General features: G+C 46.4%; 1 protein-coding gene across 1 annotated transcript; it reads left to right on the forward strand.

Annotated features, from left to right (window-relative positions):
- Nucleotides 1-629: 629 nt before the first annotated feature.
- LOC147093579 (putative G protein-coupled receptor 139) lies at nt 630-8,390 on the forward strand. The gene is made up of 2 exons (XM_085973904.1): nt 630-765; nt 6,686-8,390. Exons 1-2 carry the CDS (start codon nt 666-668, stop codon nt 7,615-7,617), a joined length of 1,032 nt encoding a protein of 343 aa, XP_085830030.1. The 5' UTR covers nt 630-665; the 3' UTR covers nt 7,618-8,390.
- The last annotated feature ends 13,324 nt before the right edge of the window (nt 8,391-21,714 follow it).

Here is a 21,714-nt window from a genome sequence, read left to right on the forward strand (position 1 = left end):
AACAGGGCTCTGCCTTAACCTGTAACCTTTATAGAATGTGGATTTCAGTGAAATCCAGGATTTTTCGAGCCCCTGTCCATGGTTTCATTTTTCTACCTGAGATTTTAGATTTAATTTATTCCAGGTGTTGCTGCAAAGACCGAACTCTTCCCGTCCTAAAGACACAAATTCCTCACTCAATTGCCAGCCTAAACTCCCACATTGAAAGCGCTGAGTTTGGAGCTCCGGGGGCGGTGTAAACACTGAAAGATGTTGGAGAATTGGGGGAGTTCAGTTGCTGCATCGACAGGACTGAGCCGTGTGACGTCACAGGGGGGACCCTGAAGCTGCTTCTGTTGAAGGTGTTGCAGCGATGCTGTCAGAGCCCGGCTTTCAGTACATTGACAGAGAGAAATGTGAGCAAAGTATTATTCCAATCATTGGGCGGTTTCATTTCAAAACACTTGCAATATCAATTTGTATCTAATTAGTGCAGCACAAACATGACAGTGTAGGGAGTTGACACGCTGCCCAAATGACTGGAAGTAATGTCAATACTCCTGATGCTTCCTGATCCCACGGGAAGTGTCCCTCAATTATAAATGGTTTTCTCTCAATCACTCATCTCACAGACTCAGTTGAGCCCTGTGTCCAGTGCAAAGAGTCACCATCACTTCTCCGACAGAATGAGAGTTCCGTACATTGCATATCCATTTACCATCTTACCGCCAGTTATACAGGCAGTAATGATTTACTATCCGATTATAGCAGCCGTTGGAATCCCCGGTAAGAGATTATCTTCCATTACTGAAGTTGTGAATCAGGGTTGACTCTGTTTCTGCTCCTATCTCGGTAAGTGTCCTTTTCTCACTGTTTTTCACAAGTCAATTGAAAGGCAGAAATTCAGTGACTGTATTTCCCGCTGTACCTCGTTCATTGACTGATAATTTTTTGCATTTTTTAGTTTCTTTAAACCCCATAAAAACTGCAGATTATTTTCTGCATTTAATGTCTTTCCAATGATTCCATTTTAACTGAGAACTCGTGCAATGTGTGATTCCATGGAATATTTTCATTCCATTGTTTCCATGCCCGGCCAAATTTTCTCTCCTCCCCTTCTTTCCAGTAACACTCGGTAATACCTGACAAGGACTATATTTTGCTGAACATTCACTGTGTTATAAAATGCTCCAGTTTTTCCCCCTCTGACTCCCGCTGGGGATCGGTCGACTGACGGCCGCTCCTGGATATATACCTGGGAATCCGGACAGTCAGGACTGGGATTTGTTCAGTCTCATTAATCAGAATCTTCCCGCTCTTCTCAGTCTGTTTCCAGCAAAGTGCTGGATATTGTTCCTGCTGAACACACTCCATGCCGAGGGTGGGTTTGTGCTCCATGCAGGGACATAGGATCTCGCCCTGGTCTTCTCTCCTGACCGGTCACCAGCCTGTTCTCAGACTCCTCTTCACCCACCGGGCGGGCACAGTGCTGCCTGTCACATCCCTTCCAGCAGCTCAGACCGGGAATCCAATGCAGTGAGAGAGTAATTGAAACAAAGCAGCGGCACTCTGTGAAACTCTCCTGGGTTTGTCCCCATTTGAAAAATCCGTTTCAGCTTCCATCACCCGCATTTTACCCAGAGCACCGATCAGAAGCCGGGTTCTGGTCCCTTTATACAAACCGGACACTTTTATTGTTCAGATCATACACTTGCATGTTGATATAACACTGGCTGAACTCTCAGCCAGCCTGTCCGCCCGGTCAAACCGCTGCTCGCTACCAAGTTATAATTAGTTTCCTTCTGATCCTGACAGTTAGAAGATATTTGTAAAGACAGTTAACCAGCCTGTCCCGATATCCCTTCATCACCTCTTCCTCCATCAACCTATCCACTCTACTCTGAAACTGAGCATAGCTTCTGCCTCAACCACTAACCCTGGAACTGAACTCCACTGCCTCCCAACTCTCTTTGTAAAGATGTTTCTCCCGCTCCCTTTTCCAATGTTCCGAATGTCTTCTGTTCAATCTTGTATCTATGACACCTCGTTCTTGACCCCATCATTTGCTGGAATCAATCTGCTTCTATCTACCTTCTCCCATCCTTGCAACATTTTAAACACTTTGATCATATCGCCCTGTAATCTGTGTCTGTGTTACATTCCTCTGGCTCAGATTCATAGTTTAGTGTGACTGAGCCCTGGGTATGAAACCGGTGTATTTTAACTCCTACTTTACAAAGAATCAAATTCTCCCCTTCAGCTGGGAAACTGAAATCTCACATTCAGTGGAATGAGTTCCCAATACCCGCTGCTACTAAAAGTTCCAGGTTGCTTTTTGAACAAATGTGATCGGCATCAAACTAAAATATTTCTACTATTGGTTTTTAAACTCTGCCAGGTCTGTTTAAAGATGTTACTCAGTAAGGACATAGTGAAGTGAGTTGTCTCACTGTCCCACTGACTCTCACAAATCTCAGGAACAATGCAGCCTAATGCTCCCATTGGAAGCTTCGCTCCTGTATTAATAAGTCTTTCTCTGAATATTACAGCTCACAGGGTCCATTGTGGCTCGGTGTCCTGCACCAAGAGTCCCCATCATTTCTCAGAGATAAATAAAGTGGAATGTATTGTATATCTGTTTGCCATGTTCCCGTTCTACAAGCGGTATTTGGTGTTCCCGCTAACTGATTCTGAACTTACTGACTTTGTGAATCAGGGTTTATGTGTGTCACTGGTCTTTGTACATGCCCGATATTTTTTCTGTTCCTTCTGAAGAATTTGTTTTGCTTTTTCCAAATCAATGTCAGAATTTAATTGAATATCACATCCTCCCTGTCCGCCATCTTCCTTGAGTGATATGTTCATTGAGATCATAATGCACATATAATATCCAGCAAAAGCTCCAATTGTTATCTTCATTCAATGTCCTGTCAGCGGGGGTAATTTTAACTGTAAAAACCGTCAGCACACGATGCAATGGAATGTTGGTCCCCATATTCACAAGTTGTAATACAGTGTCAGTTATTTCCCTGCTTCAGATAAAGTTTCACACAGAAATTATTAACAAAGGTGAGATTGCACAGTATTGGAGGTAACCTTGTGAGACGGGTTGGTAGTTGCTTGCGAGGAAGGAGACAAAAAGCAGGGATAAATGTTGATGGGATTTTGTTTTTTTTCACAAGGGTGTTTAAATTCGAAAGTGAGCAAGTGATGCTTCAGTTAAATCGAACCTTGGTCAGACCCCATCTGGAGCACGAGTTCAGTCTTGGGCACCGCATCGCCGGAAACATGTATTCGTCTTGAAGGGAGTTCAGCGCAGGTTCGCCTGAATTACACCGGGGCTTAAAGGGTTAAATTGTGAGGACAGATTGCATAAACTTAGTTTGTATTCCTTGTGTTTAGAATGTTGAGGGGTGTTATATACGAGTTATTTAAAATGATAAAGAGATTCGATAATGTATATGCAGAGAAACTGTTTCCTTGGTGGAGATTGGAGAACGAGGGGACATGATCTTAAAATGAGAGTTATGCCATTTAGGAGGGAAATCAGGAAACACTTTCTCACACAAAGGGCAGTGGAAACCTGGAACTCGTTTTCCCAAAAGCCCGTCAGTGCTCGGTCAATTGAAATTTTGAAGACTGTGATGGATATAACTTTTTATGGTATGAGTATCATGGGATATGGAACCAAGACAGGTAAATGGAGTTAAGGTGCAGATCAGCCAGGGTCTAATGTGATGTTGGAAAAGGCTTGTGGGGCTGAATAACCTCCTCCTGTGTCCCTGTGTAACTGTGCATCAAGCTCCCAAGTCATCAGCATTTCTGCAATGGGAGTTCCATTAATCACGTGTCCATTTTCAGTGTAACTGGTATAAGTGATTTCTGAAGTTATACTTGTCGCCCGTGGAGTTCCCGGTGAGGCATTGTAACCGGTTATTGATTGTATAAGTCCGTGTCTCTTTGTATTACTGCTCTCCTTGCGGGTCTGCTCAGTTGCTGTGTTTGTCCGGAGGTGATTATTCTACAGATTACGGGTCTGTTTCAGAAATTCTGGGAATATCACGCCCTAACTGTCCTCCCTCTTCCTTTTGCGATATGCTTATTGATATTATAATGTTCTGTGCTTTAATGGTTATATTCGGGACATTGCATGCAGAGTGAGCCCGGAGACTGAAGGAACGGAGAGCTGGGGAAATAGAAACATTACGGCACAGCAGTAAAGAAATTTTTATTTTTAACTGACGACATTGGTGGTTGGATTCTCAGAGTGGTGGATATTCTTTTCTTCATATTCCGTCATTGCACTTGGAAATAGAAACAAGTGTAATTGACGGCAATCGTTGTGTAACTAGATCGTTTGTTATTTAAGTGTCACCACTGTTTAAAGTGTGACTCTAAGTAAGGCGGGACTATAATTAATAAACCATTGAAACACTGATCCAATTGTTGAATCAATTAATGGTTTAGTGCATGATAAATGTGGCGAATAATTTTAGCAATTTTGTAAAATGCTGCATATTTTAGATAAAGAAATTACTGAAATGGTTTGAGTCATTACAAAATATTGGTAACATTGTGAAAAAATTATCCCATCACATTTGGTGCATAGTAACTGTGTCCAAACCTTAGAAGTGCCGCCCTAACAGCCCTGTGGGAGCAACTTCACCACATGGACTGCAGCTGTTCAAGCAGAAGGTCCACCTCAACCTGCTCAGTGTCACTGGACAGCACCTCATATCTCTTATCTCTGATTCGGGGGCAGTACCTTTACAATATATTTCTGTATCCATGGAGATCCCACCAGCTGCTTAACTATTTAAAAATTATACACGCCTAAAATCATGTCATATCATTTCCACCGAAGTGTCTCTTGTCTAAAGATGGTTCTGCAGGAAGACAGTGACTTATTTCTACTTCACCTACCTTATCTTGCAAAGGCTTTTCCTTCTGCACAGAGTTGTCTCTGATATATATAGTTCTCGTTTTTCTCTCTCTCTGTCTCTGTCTCTCAATCTCAATTTTACTTTCTCCCTCTCTCTCCCCTCTCCCTTTCACTGACTCTCTCTTTTAGTCTCTCCCTATCTCGTTCTATCCGTCTCTCATTCTCTCTCTCTCCCACACACTCTTTCTCTCTCTTATTCTGTACCAATTAACCCATGACGCTTCTTTCCATGTCAAGCTGACAACCTGCCATACGACACATTATCCTGAGTGAAACTCTGATATTGTTGATTGTTTATTCCGAATGCTCAGTTGTATATATTTCCCATATCTGCTAGGATGTAATTTTGGAAAATCTTACAGACCAGGGTGACAGGTTCTCAATATTGCTCGTGTGTCGGATTAATTTTACAGATGGATTCGTCCAATTCAGAGGTACAACCTGCCCACTAAAACTTTCTGAAGCTGAATCTCGGCAGGTACTTTGTTGTCATGGGTTGGACAGCAGCCGCTATTGTCACTTGCACTGGTCTTTGCTGTAAGCCTCGGATCGCTGCCATCACCTCCCTCTGAAGTTTCATCCATTATCAGAGGTGACAAAAGCGAGGTCGGGAGTGTGCTCGTCTTACTACGTGTACTTTGGAAGGTTCAATTGTTCCTGGGATCACAGAACAAGGTCAGCTTGTTTGTTGCTGCTCACATCTGACCTACTCCCCCTTGCGGTGATTGTTGGAGTTTGCCCACATGATGTTGAACTGTTCAAGGCACCGATGTCAGGACCTGGGGTTTCCAGCGAGGGGAAGTCGGTTGATCAGGTGAACTGTCCATCTGACTTTTTCCTGTTCTAACGAAGGGTCATCGACCTGAGACGTTAAATGTGTTTCTCTCTCTGCAGATGCTGCCTGACCTGCTGAGTATTTCCAGCATTTTCTGTTTTAATTTCAGATTTCCAGCATCCGCAGTATTTTGCTTTTGTTGAAATGTCCATCTGGTGGTTTGTAAACAGAAACTGGTCGAGTTGACCCACAACAAGTCGCTTTGTAACATGGTGTTTGACATTTGTCTTTTCAACAGTTTTTAGTCATTCCCCCCAGTCTGAGAATCCAACCTGACAAATACGAGGATGCTCTGACCTCCGCCTGGTATCTGCTCCCCTCTCCTGGCCACGGATCCAAACCCGGCGATGATCTCACCATCGGTGCTCCCCGTTTAGCATTTACCACATTTCGGGCCGGCTTCATTCTCACTGCTCCTCACCCATCATTTATCTCCCAATTTATAACTGACCATTCAGTACTTATTTTCAATCACTTTAATTTCGTTTTGTTTTCATTCGTTCTTCTGTCACTGAACTGCTACTTGTTGCTATTAATTATAACTCATTAACTGGCTGTCCATTTGCTCGTACAATTAAAGGGCTGGTAATTTACTCGGGACTCGTCGGGATTCCTTGCACTTCTCATGAAGCTGTGATGATGGAAGAGGAGCAGCTCTGAGGAAATTCCCAGAGAATCCATTTTGTTCATGTTTTAATCTTTGCTGGAGGCGTTTATTTTCACTTATTTACTCCAGACTCTCTTATACTGAACATTGCAATTTTATGTTAAAATTGTTATCAACTGCCCAATCCTAGCAGCGGTAATGAGTTCAGTTCCCATTCCCAGATCCTGCAGTAAAGTACATTTCACACCAAATACTGTGAAACTGGCTCCCTTGCTGTAATCTGAAGGCTGATTCCCTGCTTCTGTCTGTTTCCCATTTACAGCGAACGTGATGACGATTGTGATCCTGTCCCGGGGAAAGTGCGGTCTCTCCAGGTGTATCACCCGCTACCTGGTGGCCATGGCGGCGGCGGATCTACTGGTCATTATCACTGATGTGATACTGGTTCGGATTAATGATTATTATTTCCCAACTAACTTCCTGTTCCTCACACCTGTGTGTTCTTTCCTCATCGCCCTGATTCATGTAGTCAGAGATATTTCTGTCTGGTTAACAGTCGCTTTTACTTTTGATCGTTTTGTTACCATTTGTTGCCAGAGGCTGAGGACTAAATATTGCACTGAGAAAACTGCAGCCATGGTTATAGGAACCGTGTGTCTGCTGTTCTGTTTGAAAAACATTCCCTGGAACTTTGCATTTGGACCCTGGTATACTATCGACAACGTGCCCTGGGGCTGTAATATAAAACTAGATCATTACACTGTAACTGCGTGGGTAGTATTTACCTGGATCCACCGCTGTTTCACCCCACTGCTCCCAATATGCCTGATGCTGCTGCTCAATGCTCTGACCGTAGGACAAATTTTGGCGGCCAGTAGAGTCCGCAGGAGGCTGAGGAGCAGCAAGAATGATGCGAATCACAATGATCCGGAGATGGAGAACCGAAGGAAATCCATTATCTTACTCTTTGCTATATCCGGAAACTTCATACTGCTCTGGACGACGTACGTGATAGTTTTCTTCTTAATCCGATTTACAAACCGTTATTATTCAACAGGTTTCAATGACCCGATGCTTATCGCAGATTGGACCAGCTATATGCTCCTGCTATTGAGCTGCTGCACAAACACGTGTATTTATGCAGTAACACAGACTAAATTCAGAGAGGAGCTGAAGATTGGGATGAAATATCCACTGAGAATAATATTTAAATTAGTTTTGCAACGAAAGGTTCGGAGGAATTCCCAGCATTAGACCTGCATTGCATCTCATATCCCATCCTGTGTTCTTGCATCTTTTACCGGAACCCCAACAGGCTCCATCTCTGCCCCAGGCTTCTCCAGATATAACGCTGGCCTCTATCTGACAAGGCCCGCGTGTTTCCATGTAAGAGTCAGTGAGCAAGGTAGAAGAGCTAGCATCATGTGGATGGTAAGGTTATAAAAGTGGTAGGGGTTTAATTGGATTAAATCAAACTCTGGACACAAAGAAATACAAGACCCAGCATTGTGGTTTAGGCTGATGTGAGAATGGGATGTTGATTGCTGGATGAGCGTCAGAACACGTGGGTTACACCAGTTGAGTGTGAAAGGAGAATAAGCCCGTCTGTAATTAATATTTAAATAATATAAGGACATGAACAATAACTGTGGCGGCTTATGTGTGTGGATTGCCTGGAGAACAATAAACAGATCATTAAAACAATCAGCATGTGTTCTCTTTGGACTTTTATTTTCTCTAGCTCGTGCACAGCTTCTCCATCACCCGCGGGACTGTGGGATTTATTGGAACTAAAGCAATGTTGTTTCCTATAGTGAGACGCCTGGACTTGTGCCGATGAACAGTGGTGAACTCCGTTCGCAGCCACTGACTCCATCCCTCTCCCTAACATCTGTCTGAGGCTGACCCACACTGTTCACAACCTTGAGTCATGTTTGACCCTGGAATGAGCTTCCGATTATCCGCAGCATAATGAAGACCGCCTATTTCCACCTCAGTAACATCGCCCGTCTCCACACTTGCCTCAGCTCATCCACTGCTGAAACTCTCACCCATGCCTTTGTTACCTCTAGACTTCACTATTCCATCGCACACCTAGCTGGCATTCCACATTCCACACTATGTAAACTTGAGGTTATCCAAAATTCAGCTGCCTGTGTCCTTACTCGCACCAAGTCCCGTTCACCAGTCACCCCTGTGCTCGTTGACCTACTTTGGCTCCGGCTTACAGCCTCGATTTCATTATTCCCATCATAATATTCAAATCCCACCATGGCATCGCCTCTTCCTACATCTGTAAACTCCTCCAGCCCCACAACCCCCCGAGTTATCTGTGCTCCTCTAATTCTGCCCTCTTGAGCATCCCTGATTATAATCATTCAACCATTGGTGGCCGTGCCTTCTGTTGCCTCGGCCCTAAGCTCTGGAATTCCCTCCCTAACCCTCTCCGCCTCTCTACCTCTCTTTCCTCCATTAAGACACTCCTTAAATCCTACATCTATGACCAAGCGTTTGTTCACCTGCCCGAATTTCTCCTTATGCATCTCTGTGTCGTTTTTTGTCTTTTTATGCACCTGCGCAGTGCCTTGTGACGATTTACTACTTTAAAGGTGCTATGTAAATAAAAGATGTTGTTATTGTTGTTGCTTCCAGCATCGAGTTCCCCTGCATTTGTGTCTATGAACAAGGATGCTTCCAATAGTGAGACCCATGTCCCTGTGTCTATGAACAGTGGTGTTTCCAGTAGTGAGTCCCCTGTCCCGGTGTCTATGAACAGTGGTGTTTCCAGTAGTGAGTCCCCTGTCCCGGTGTCTATGAACAGTGGTGTTTCCAGTAGTGAGTCCCCTGTCCCTGTGTCTATGGACATTGGTGTTTGCAGTAGTGAGTCCCCTGTCCCGGTGTCTATGAACAGTGGTGTTTGCAGTAGTGAGTCCCCTGTCCCGGTGTCTATGAACAGTGGTGTTTCCAGTAGTGAGTCCCCTGTCCCGGTGTCTATGAACAGCGGTGTTTCCAGTAGTGAGTCCCCTGTCCCGGTGTCTATGAACAGTGGTGTTTCCAGTAGTGAGTCCCCTGTCCCTGTGTCTATGAACAGTGGTGTTTGCAGTAGTGAGTCCCCTGTCCCGGTGTCTATGAACAGTGGTGTTTCCAGTAGTGAGTCCCCTGTCCCTGTGTCTATGAACAATGGTGTTTCCAATAGTGAGTCCCCTGTCCCGGTGCCTTTGAACAGTGGTGTTTCCAATATTGTGTCCCCTGTCCCGGTGTCTATGAACAGTGGTGTTTCCAGTAGTGAGTCCCCTGTCCTGGTGTCTATGAACAGTGGTGTTTCCAGTCGTGAGTCACCTGTCCCGGTGTCTATGAACAGTGGTGTTTCCAGTAGTGAGTCCCCTGTCCCGGTTGTCTATGGACAGGGGTGTTTCCAGTAGTGTGTCCCCTGTCCCTGTGTCTATGAACAGTGGTGTTTCCAGTAGTGAGTCCCCCGTCCCAGTGTCTATGAACAGTGGTGTTTCCAGTAGTGAGTCCCCCCGCTGAATTCCCCCCCCCCGCTGAATTCCTCCCCCACTGTATTTCCCCCCCGCTGAATTTCCACCCCGCTGAATTTTCCTCCCGCCGAATTCTCCCCCGCTGAATTTCCCCCCCCCACGCTACTCACTTACCCCTGTCTAATACCCCTGTGATACGCTCTTCTCCCCCGTTTAATACCCCTGTGATACGCTCTTCTCCCCCCTGAGCTACTCACTTCCCCCGTCTAATACCCCCCTGATACACTCTTCTCCCCCCAGCTCGTCTAATACCCGTGATAGATACTCTCTTCTCCCCCCTGTCTAATACCCCTCTGATACTCTCTTCCCCCCAGCTTGTCTAATACCCCTGTGATACTCTCTTCTTCCCCCCGTCTAATACCCGTGATACTCTTTCCCCCCAATACCCATGATACTCTCTTCTCTCCCTTGTCTAATGCCCGTGATACTCTCTTCTCCCCCCATCTAAATCCCCCGTGATACTCTCTTCTCCCCCCGTCTAATTCTCTTCTCCCCCGTCTAATAGCCCCATGATACTCTCTTCTTCCCCCCATCTAATACCCCCGTGATACTCTCTTCCCCCCCTAATACCCCTGTGCTACTCTCTTCTCTCCCTTGTCTAATACCCGTGATAGTCTCTTCCCCCCAGCTTGTCTAATACCCCTGTGATACTCTCTTCTTCACCCCCGTCTAATACCCCTGTGATACTCTCTTCCCCCCAATACCCCTGTGATACTCTCTTCTCTCCCTTGTCTAATGCCCGTGATACTCTCTTCTCCCCCCATCTAACACCCCCGTGATACTCTCTTCTCCCCCCATCTAACTCTCTTCTCCCCCCCGTCTAATACCCCGTGATATTCTCTTCCCCCCTAATACCACTGTGCTACTATCTTCTCTCCCTTGTCTAATACCCGTGATAGTCTCTTCCCCCCAGCTCGTCTAATACCCCTGTGATACACTCTTCTTCCACCCCGTCTAATACCCCCATGATACGCTCTTCCCCCCCAATACCCGTGATACTCTCTTCTCTCCCTTGTCTAATACCCCTGTGATACTCTCTTCCCCCCAGCTCGTCTAACACCCCTGTGATACTCTCTTCCTCCCCCCCGTCTAATACCCCTGTGATACTCTTCCCCCCCAATACCCCTGTTTACTCTCTTCTCTCCCTTGTCTAATACCCCTGTGATACTCTCTTCCCCCGAGCTCGTCTAATACCCCTGTGATACTCTCTTCTCCCCCCTGTCTAATACCCCTGTGACTATAGCTCCGTGACATCCCCCCTCTAATACAACCCATTAAAATCCCCCATAATACCCCAGCATACTACACCTTCGTGAAGTTACCCCACCGTGAAACTCTCCACCTATAATTTTCCCCCCGAATAATCCCCCTGTGAATTCCCCCACTTGTAGAATTCCCCTCGCTTATCTCCTGCGCCCACCTGCTGTATTGTCCACCCATGTGCCACTCCTGTAAAATAACTCCCCCTGTATAATTCACCCCATCTCCCTGTACCCTCCGCCCCCTGTACTTCTCTTCCTCTGTGAAACTCCTTCCCTCCTCCCCCTTGGTGAAACTCCACAGCCCCCCCTGTATAAGACCACCATATATCTCCATCCATGTATACTCGCCCCGCCCTGTCAATCTCCCTCCCCACCGCAGGTGACACTCCACAGCACCCCATGTATAAGACCCCCATATCTCCATCCCTGTATAATCCTGCCCGCCCTGTCAATCTCCCTCCCCACCGCTTTGAAACTCCACAGCCCCCCCTGTAAAAGACCCCCATATATCTTCATCCATGTATAATCCCCCCGCCCGCCCTGTCAACCTCCCTCCCCACCGCTGGTGAAACTGCACAGCCCCCCCTGTATAAGACCCCCATATATCTCCATCCATGTATAATCCCCACGCCCCGCCCGCCCTGTCAATCTCCCTCCCCACCGCTGGTGAAACTCCACAGCCCCCCCTGTATAAGACCCACACATTTCTACATCCATGTATAATCGCCCCACCCTGTCAATCTCCCTCCCCACCGCTGGTGAAACTCCACAGCCCCCCCTGTATAAGACCCCCATATCTCCATCCCTGTATAATCCTGCCCGCCCTGTCAATCTCCCTCCCCACCACTGGTGAAACTCCACAGCCCCCCCTGTATAAGACCCCCATATATCTCTATCCATGTATAATCGCCCCGCCCTATCAATCTCCCTCCCCACCGCTGGTGAAACTCCACAGCCCCCCACTGTTTTAGACCCCCATATCTCTCCATCCATGTATAATCCTGCCCGCCCTGTCAATCTCCCTCCCCACCGCTGGTGAAACTCCACAGCCCCCCCTGTATAAGAGCCCCATATCTCCATCCATGTATAATCCTGCCCGCCCTGTCAATATCCCTCCCCACCGCTGGTGCAACTTTATTTTGCCCCGTTTGTGAATCATTCACTTACGTGGTGTGGCTCCAAATCACAACTCTCTTTAACTTGCTTTAATTCACGTCCAAACAAACAAACAATGTAAAACACTCCCCCCGCACCAAGCACAAAATGGCTGCCCCCCCGCACCGAGCACAAAATGGCTGCCTCACCCCGCACCAAGCACAAAATGGCTGCCCCCCCGCACCGAGCACAAAATGGCTTCCCCCTGCACCAAGCACAAAATGGCTGCCTCCCCGCCGCACCAAGCAAAAAATGGCTGTGGCCGCTCACTCAGTCGGTGGCTGTATAATGAGTGTCTGGAACCTAATTGCAGAGAGATTGAGAAGCCTGGGAACACAGGAGGATGAGAGTGTGAGAGGGGGGGCATTAGAGATCAGAGGGGGGTGCAGACATGGAGCAAGAGATGACGGACATTCCCAATCTTCATGCACAGTACCGTCCCAGCTCCAGGTATGTTCCTCACTGCAGGAAGATGTTTCCCCCTCCCCCCAACCCCCATCAGTGTAGTGGGAAATAAAACCTGAGCTGGGTGTCCCTGAACAGAGAAAAGACATACAGAGATTTGGGTGACATAGGAGGCCATTCAGTCCTTCGAGCCTGTCCCACCAATGTTAGATTGTGGCTGATCTGCACCTCGACTCCATTTACCCACAGGAGAGAGGCAGAGACGTAGAGGGAAAGAAACTGTTTGACTCGGCGTTATACAACAAACCGGGTGATGGTGAATCAGCCTCCCGTTTCACATCTCGCCCTATTGTAGCATTGATGGAAATCAACCTCGGGAGAGATGTGACGCAGGATGCTGGTTTATTGTCAATGGGTCACACTGTGGCACCGGGTCAACATCTGGCCCAGTGAGAGGGACTGAGGAGCAGAAAGCAGAGATACGGAAAGTGAGAAGGACAAAGAGGCAGAACGGAGTGAGAGGGCGCAAGATTGGGAATAAGAGAGAGAGAGGGAGCCAGAACCAGTGAGAGGAGCGGAGAGCAGAAGGCCGAGAAACTGAGATTCAAAATATAAAGAGAGGCAGATGGACAAAGAGAGAGGGAGAGAGTGGCTGGCAGAGAGAGAGAGAGAGTTAGGGAGAGAGGCAGATATAGAGAGTTGGAGATCGAGAAAGACAGAGAGTGCTGCAGAGAAAGAGTTGGAGAGGCAGAGATATCAAGAAAGATGTGGATACAAAGAAGATTCGAGAGGGAGATGAAGGGACGCAAAGATTAACATTGCAGGAAGAGATTAAAAAACAATGGAGAGAGAGAGACTGACGTAGAGATACAGATATAACAAAAGATGTGCCGATACAGAGATGTGACTCGAGAGGGAGGGAGGTGGAGAGTGGAATATACAGCTTACAGTGGGCGATCTGGAGAACTAACTCCCGTGGAAATTCAAGCCCCCCGATGTGTCTACGGGGACAGGTGTCTCTGACTGACTGTACGGCCTGGCCTGCGTGTGTCTCTGGCACTGGTCCCAGGCTGTAAGGGACAGACAGAGAGATGGGGAAATAGGGAGAGAGAGAGAGGGAATGGTACAAGTTTACAGCACAGAAGGAGGCCATTCGGCCCCTCGTGTCTGTGCCGGCCGATTTATAAAGCTATCCAGCCTAATCCCACTCTCCTGCTCTGGGTCCGTCGCCTTATCGGTTACTGCACTTCTAGTGCATATATGGCCCCTGGTTATTGAACTCTCTGCTGGGGGAAAGCAGTCCTTCCCATCCACTCTATCTAGGCCCCTCATCATTTTATACACCTCCACTTAATCTCCCTCAGTCTCCTCTATTCCAATGAAAACCAACCCCACCTATCCAGTCTTTTCTCATAGCTAATAAAGGAAAGTATCTAGTCTGCCATCTTCAGTGCCTTTTCTTCAGAGGTAGAGAGAGAGAGGGTGGTGCAGAAAGATGTACATGTTACATTGGGGGGAGCAAGCGATGGCAATGAATCGCGGGCTGTTAAAACAGACACATTGGGGGGCAGGCAGGCAGCCTGTGCTGAGGGGGCCTCGGTCACTCTCCTCCCTCTGAAGGAAGCACTTCTCCAGGATTCCACCTCCCAAAAGACTCTCTCTCTGCATCGTCACGTTGCAGCTTCTGGGGAGAGAGAAATGAAAATTGATTAAAAGATAGCACGCAATGAATTAAAAAACTACAAACACAGCTGTGACCAAGGAAATTGAGTTTTTATGCTGATTTGTCATCATTTACTGGTTTCTAAAAATGTCCCAATCCTCTGGCCTAACACTAATCTTGGCAACATTATCTGCCTTTTCTTTCAATGTGATCCCATCTTTAACTCCCTTAGTTAGCCACGGATGGTGCATCCTCCTCGTAGAGCCTTTCTTTCTCACTGGAATACACCTTTGCTGAGATTGATGAAATATCTCCTTAAATGTCTGCCACTGCTGAGCTAGCGTCTTACCCTTTCATCTATTTTACCAGTCCGCTTCAGCCAACTCTGTCCTCATACCCTTGTAATTGCCTTTATTTCAGTTTAGGACACTAGTTTCAGACCCAAGTTTCTCACCCTCAAAATGAATTTGAAATTCTACCAATCACTCTTTCTTACGGGATCCTTTACTATGAGATCATTAATTAATCCTGTCTCATTACACATTACCAGATCTAAAGTAGCAACTCCCACTTCTGGCATTTAACAGTCACCTCCATCTGCGTGCCCCCCTCTCTCTCCCCATCGCTTGTTCTCTCTCCCCCTCTCTCTGTTCCTATCTAGCTCCCCATCTCTGTCGCTCTATTTCATTCACTCATCTGCTCTCTCTCTCTGATTCTTTCCCTCTATCTCAGCTTTAATCTTGATTAAAAAGTATTCTGAAATGTTTCTGTCTCACCACTTAAAATAACGAGAAATCCAATTGCATTTTTTATGATAAGGGGGTAAAATTCGGTTGCAATGCAAAAAGAGAGAGAGAGCGAGCGAGAGAAAGCTAGAGATAAATAACAACAACAATTATATTTGTATAGTATCTTTAATGTAGTTAAACCTCCCAGGGAGCTGCACAGGAGTGTTATAAAACAAAATTTGACATCGAGCCACATAAGAGAAAGATGGCGAGAGAGAGAGAGAGAAAGCTGGCGAGAGAGAGAGAGAGAGAAAGCTGGAGAGAGAGAGAGACAGAGAAAGCGAGAGAGACAGAAAGCTGGAGAGAGAGATAGACAGAGAAAGCTGGCGAGAGAGAGACAGAGAAAGCTGGAGAGAGAGAGAGATAAAGCTGGGGAGAGAGATAGAGAAAGCTGGCGAGGGAGAGAGAGACAGAGAAAGTTAGCGAGAGAGAGACAGAGAAAGCTGGCGAGAGAGAGACAGAGAAAGCTGGCCAGGGAGAGACAGAAAGCTGGCGAGAGAGAGACAGAGAAATCTGGCGAGAGAGAGACAGAGAAAGCTGGCCAGGGAGAGACAGAAAGCTGGCGAGAGAGAGACAAATGCTGGAGAGAGAGAGACAGAGAAAGCTGGCGAGAGAGAGGCAGAAATCGTGAGAGAGAGAGAAAGCTGGAGGGAGAGAGAGCGAAAGCTGGAGAGAGACAGAGAAGGCTAGAGAGACAGAAAGCTGGAGAGAGAGAGACAGAGAAAGCTGGCGAGAGAGAGAGAGAAAGCTGGTGAGAGAGAGAGAGAAAGCTGGAAAGAGAGTCAGAGACAGCTGGGGAGAGAGACAGAGAAAGCTGGCGAGGGAGAGCGTGACAGAGAAAGTTGGCGAGAGAGAGACAGAGAAAGCTGGCGAGAGAGACAGAGAAAGCTGGCAAGGGAGAGACAGAAAGCTGGAGAGAGAGAGACAAAAGCTGGAGAGAGAGACAGGGAAAGCTGCTGAGAGATAGACAGAAAGCTGGAGAGAGAGAGAAAGCTGGAGAGAGAGAGAGCGAAAGCTGGAGAGAGACAGAGAAAGCTAGAGAGACAGAAAGCTGGAGAGAGAGAGACAGAAAGCTGGCAAAAGAGAGAGAGAAAGCTGGTGAGAGAGAGAGAAAGCTGGCGAGAGAGAGTGTAGGGGGTTTCTCCTCTCTCTTGCCCGTTCTGGCCCCCTGCCAGGCTTCGTGCAAGAATTACCCTTGAGTGGTTCGACCCACTCCCCCTACGGTTCTAGACCTTGGACTTAGATGCAGAGAACAGTAGTGCAGAGAAAGAACTCAATAGATCAGGTTGAATAGCACGAAATGGATGCTTTTATTTTTAAACAGTTTGAAGCATTACAAAATACATGTCATAGGCACAGATTAAAGTTACTACAATCTTGCACAAATTTATGAACTTGACTCTATGGAAATGGGGAACACACAGCACATCGTAAAAGGGAAAAACACATTACGATTTCCCTTAACTCCCTCCCCTATACCTAAACTAAGTTTCGACCTGGGGAACTTGGGATCATGCTCACCACTCTCGAAATCGCAAAAAGGGGTTCGCAGCCATTTGACACCGCTTCCCGTCGTCACGTGGATTGGAAGCTTCTGGCGCAGTCGATATTCTCTCCTCCCTCGAGGCGGTGGGGTAGACCCAGCCTCGATGAGCGCTCGTTAAGGTTGAGATCCACAGTCATGGATTTTTGTTCATGGAGCAGACCTAGATGCAGGTTATGCACATGGGAGAATCTTGTGGCGATCGCCGGTTCTCCAGAGGGTTTCTTCTCCGTCGGCCTGGGTCGTCGATGATCTCCCGACCCCAGTACCCGGGCCACCCTTGTCGTCTTCTCGTCATGGCCGAGCCTTGTTTGGCTGAACACCGGCCACGTTGTCCCTTTTCCGAAACCGTCCGTCTTTAAAAAGACGAAAACGTTTTCATCGATTCTGCATCTGCCGAAGTGGAAGAGGCGCCGATCCTGGCCCCGTCCGCCCTTCGTTCGTTCCTCGCAGAAGAAAGTTCTTGAAGAAATGGAAGGCCTGAAGTCGCCCAACAAGAAGCCGTGGCAGTGAAGAAGAAGCAGTTGCCGGTTCAAGTAACCCGAAGTCCGAAGTCTGAGAGATCCCTTTTGGATGGACTTTCAATCCATAGTTATACTCTTTTGGGACAGTCTTATCTCCCGCCAAATCATAGTTCTGTCTTTGTATTAATTTTGGCGGGCAGAAATCTCTGCAGGGGCGCTTTGTCTTGTAACGGAGCCGGTGATAACTTAAAACTGGCCTTCCTGGCCGATAATGTCTTTTAATGTCCTTTGCATTGTCACCGCGGCTCGGTTTGCATATTGATCAGTCCGGACATTTTCCTTGATGGCTGCTAAACGGTTTTTCCTTTGTACGATAAATGGGTATAATTGTTTTTACATTGTCCGCCCATATCTTGATGGGCCCCATCCTGTACTTATAATCCATTGAATATGTATGCTGTTGCTCTGAGTTTCGGTTCCCAGAGACTGGCTTTCGTGGGCTCACTGTCTTCAATCCACAAGCCTGTCTGGCTTGCAGTAACAGAAATAAAATGATTCATAAACTGATCACGGGGCCTGGCGGACATTTTGTATGCCCTTTTATCAAAGGTTTTTCTGTGCAAGCTTACTTTGGTCAATAAACAGTCTTATTTTATCCAGTTTTCTTGCGTGATTTCTGCTGAAAATTGCGAATCTTACAAGAGACAGAGAAAGCTGGAGAGAGAGAGACAGAGAAATCTGGCGAGAGAGAGAGACAGAGAAAGCTGGAGAGAGACAGAGAAAGCTGGCGAGAGAGAGACAGAGAAAGCTGGAGAGAGAGAGAGAGAAAGCTGGCGAGAGAGAGATGCAAAGCTGGAGTGAAATACACACTAATAAATCCACAATCGGAACCACAGCAACATGAATTAAAATGTCTACCGCACATCTCATTGAAGCCTCAAATTAATGGCACTGCGCAAACCACCAGCTTTATTGTGGAATTATAACACGGGTTCACGCTGAGGACTTTGATTTCCTCTTTGGGGGCCTCTTTGTCCCGCACCAGGGGTTAACGTGTTTGTGCCACATTGCAAGGCCAGGGCTGCTATAAACCTGTTGAAAACTCCAGGCCCACAATCCAACAGGACCAAGTTAACCCCAGGCCCCAGAATCCCAGCCTCCCCGAGAGGAAATGAAAGGCCGGGGTATTAAACAGACACAAACTCACGGGGCCCATTGGGTGCAGCCTCTGGCGAAGGCCTCAGATTGTCCACTGTGGAGGAAGCTCTTGTCCCAGGTATTCCTTGTCCCAAAGCGCTCTCGCTCTCTCTGCATCTTGGTACAGCTTTGCAAATATAATAAATGTCCTTGGGAGAAAAGAGAGAGAGAAATGAGATTGATTAATAAACAAAGCAATGATAAAAAAAATGCACAGCAAGAGCCCAGGGCTCCGTCTCTCAGTTGCACAGACAATCTCCCAACAACATCCCGTTACAAACAATTACATGACATTAGAAACCAGAGGATCTAAAGAGCTAAAGATGGAGACAGAGAATTTGCACACAGCATACACACACACAGCAGATTGAGAGAAATGGCCCTTCTGGAGGAAGGAGGGATTCGGACTGGGACCCTCCCACCCCCGGGACTGGGACGCTCCCGCCCTCAGGACTGGGACCCTCCCCCACCCCTGGACTGGGACCCTCCCACCCCCAGGTCAGCAGATTGTAGAGTCCACCCCTTGAGCCATTGACATGTTGGCTTTGCTCCCGAGGGGGTCTGTCCATTGACATGCTAATCCATGGATAGCCCAGGGCAGCACTCTGGCTAGGGAAATAACAACAGGAAAAGCTGGAAAAACTCAGCAGGCCAGGCAACGACTGCAGAGAAATTAGACTCAACGTTTCGGGTCAAAACCCTTTGTCATTACCTTTACATTGCAAAAGACTAGAATAATGATCAGTGATATTACATTGCAATATTCCATTGCATTGCAAATGACTAGAATATTGATCAGTGATATTACATTGCAAATGACTAGAATAATGATCAGTGATATTAGATTGCAATATTCCATTACATTGCAAATGACTAGAATATTGATCAATGATATTACATTGCAAATGACTAAAATAATGATCAGTGATATTACATTGCAAATGACTAGAATATTGATCAGTGATATTCCATTGCAATATTCCATTACATTGCAAATGACTAGAATATTGATCAGTGATTTTACATTGCAATATTCCATTACATTGCAAATGACTAGAATATTGATCCGTGATATTACATTGCAAATGACTAGAATATTGATCAGTGATATTACATTGCAAATGACTAGAATAATGATCAGTGATATTACATTGCAAATGACTAGAATAATGATCAGTGATATTACATTGCAAATGACTAGAATATTGATCAGTGATGTTACATTGCAATATTCCATTACATTGCAAATGACTAGAATATTGATCAGTGATATTCCATTGCAAATGACTAGAATATTGATCAGTGATATTACATTGCAAATGACTAGAATATTGATCAGTGATATTACATTGCAAATGACTAGAATATTGATCAGTGATATTACATTGCAAATGACTAGAATAATGATCAATGATATTCCATTGCAAACGACAAGAATATTGATCAGTGATATTACATTGCAAATGACTCGAATATTGATCCGTGATATTCAATTGCAATGTTCCATTACATTGCAAATGACTAGAATATTGATCAGTGATATTCCATCGCAAATGATTAGAATATTGATCAGTGATATTCCAACGCAAATTACTAGAATATTGATCAGTGATATTCCATTGCAAATGACTAGAATATTGATCAGTGATATTCAATTGCATTGTTCCATTACATTGCAAATGACTAGAATATTGATCATGTGATATTCCATTGCAAATGACCAGAATATTGATCAGTGATATTCCATCCCAATGTTCCATTCCAGTGCAAATGACTAGAATATTGCTCAGTGTGTGTGTCTCTCTGTCTGTCTCTCCCTCTGTGCAACTCTGTCTCACTCTCTGTCTCTCGCTCTCTGTCTCTCGCTCTCTGTCTCACGCTCTCTCACTCACTCTATGTCTCCCTGGCACTCTATCGCTCTTTCTGTCTCTCGCTCTTTCTCTCTCGCTGTCTCTGTGTCTCTCTCGCTCTCTATGTCTCTCTCTTGCTCTCTGTCTCTCTCTCTCTCTGTCCCTCTCTCTCTCTGTCCCTCTCTCTCTCTCTCTATGTCCCTCTCTCTCTGTCCCTCTCTCTCTCTGTCTCTCTCTCTCTCTCTGTCCTTAACTCTCTCTGCCCCTCTCTCTCTCAATTTTTTTCAATTCAATTCAAATGCTTTATTGGCATGAAAGTTTACAGGGAACAATGTTGCCAAAGCTTACATAACAAAAAGTACAGTTTTCCAACATTCTGTAGGTGTCAAACAATTTTGACCTTCGCTGGGTACAGACAATATTAATTGAAACAGTCGTTGACCCTCGTTGGGTACATTCAGTATTAATTTTTAAACAGTCGTTGGATACATTCGGTATTGTTGTAAACATTCTTAATGTTTATATATGCTATGGGTGTGCTCGTTAGTCCCTCACTGTTCCTCAGGTTGTGACATGTTGTTACATATTGGGCACCAAGGTATGGTCTGAGTTCTTCTCCCAGGGCTAATCTTAATTTTGACAAGTCATCCAATTCTTTGAAATCTGGGGTTGTTTTGCTGAGCTTCTCTCTCTCTCTGTCCTTCACTCTCTCTGTCCCTCTCTCTCTATCTGTCCCTCTCTCTCTCTGTCCCTCTCTCTCTGTCCCTCTCTCTCTCTGTCCCTCTCTCTCTCTCTGTCCCTCTCTCCCTCTGACCCTCTCTCTCTCTGTCCCTCTCTCTCTGTCCCTCTCTCTCTCTGTCTCTCTCTCTCTCTGCCTCTCTCTCTCTGTCTCTCGCTCTCTCTCTCTCTGTCCCCCTCTCTCTCTGTCCCTCTCTCTCTGTCTCTCCCGCTCTCTATCCCTCTCTCTCTCTGTCCCTCTCTCTCTCTGTCCCTCTTTCTCTCTCTGTCCCTCTCTCTCTCTGTCCCTCTCTCTCTCTCTGTCCCTCTCTCCCTCTGACACTCTCTCTCTCTGTCCCTCTCTCTCTCTCTGTCTCTCTCTCGTTCTGTCTCTCTCTCTCTGTCTCTCTCTCTCTGTCTCTCTCTCTCTCTGTCCCTCTCTCTCTCTGTCCCTCTCTTTCTGTCTCTCCCTCTCTCTGTCCCTCTCTCTCTGTCCCTCTCTCTGTCCCTTTCTCTCTGTCCCTCTCTCTCTCTGTCCCTCTCTCTCTCTGTCCCTCTCTCTCTCTCTCTCTCTCTCTGTCCCTCTCTCTCACTGTCCATCTCTCTCTCTGTCCCTCTCTCGCTCCGTCCCTCTCTCGCTCTGTCCCTCTCTCTCGCTCTGTCCCTCTCTCTCTCTCTGTCACTCTCTCTCTCTCACTCTGTCCCTTTCACTCTCTCTGTCCCTCTCTCTCTCTGTCCCTCTCTCTCTCTCTGCCCCTCTCTCTCTCT

The sequence above is a fragment of the Somniosus microcephalus genome, unplaced genomic scaffold (assembly GCF_052327205.1).
Source record: "Somniosus microcephalus isolate GS21.2 unplaced genomic scaffold, FLI_Smic_1.0 unresolved_chr1, whole genome shotgun sequence".
In the NCBI taxonomy this organism is placed as follows: Eukaryota; Metazoa; Chordata; class Chondrichthyes; order Squaliformes; family Somniosidae; genus Somniosus; species Somniosus microcephalus.

What these genes read in the sequence shown, in the direction of transcription:
- LOC147093579 (XM_085973904.1), top strand. Translation starts at nt 666, where the DNA reads ATGAGAGTTCCGTACATTGCATATCCATTTACCATCTTACCGCCAGTT. An exon ending in AGCAGCCGTTGGAATCCCCG is followed by an intron (nt 766 to 6,685) that starts GTAAGAGATTAT and finishes TCCCATTTACAG; the next exon opens with CGAACGTGATGACGATTGTG.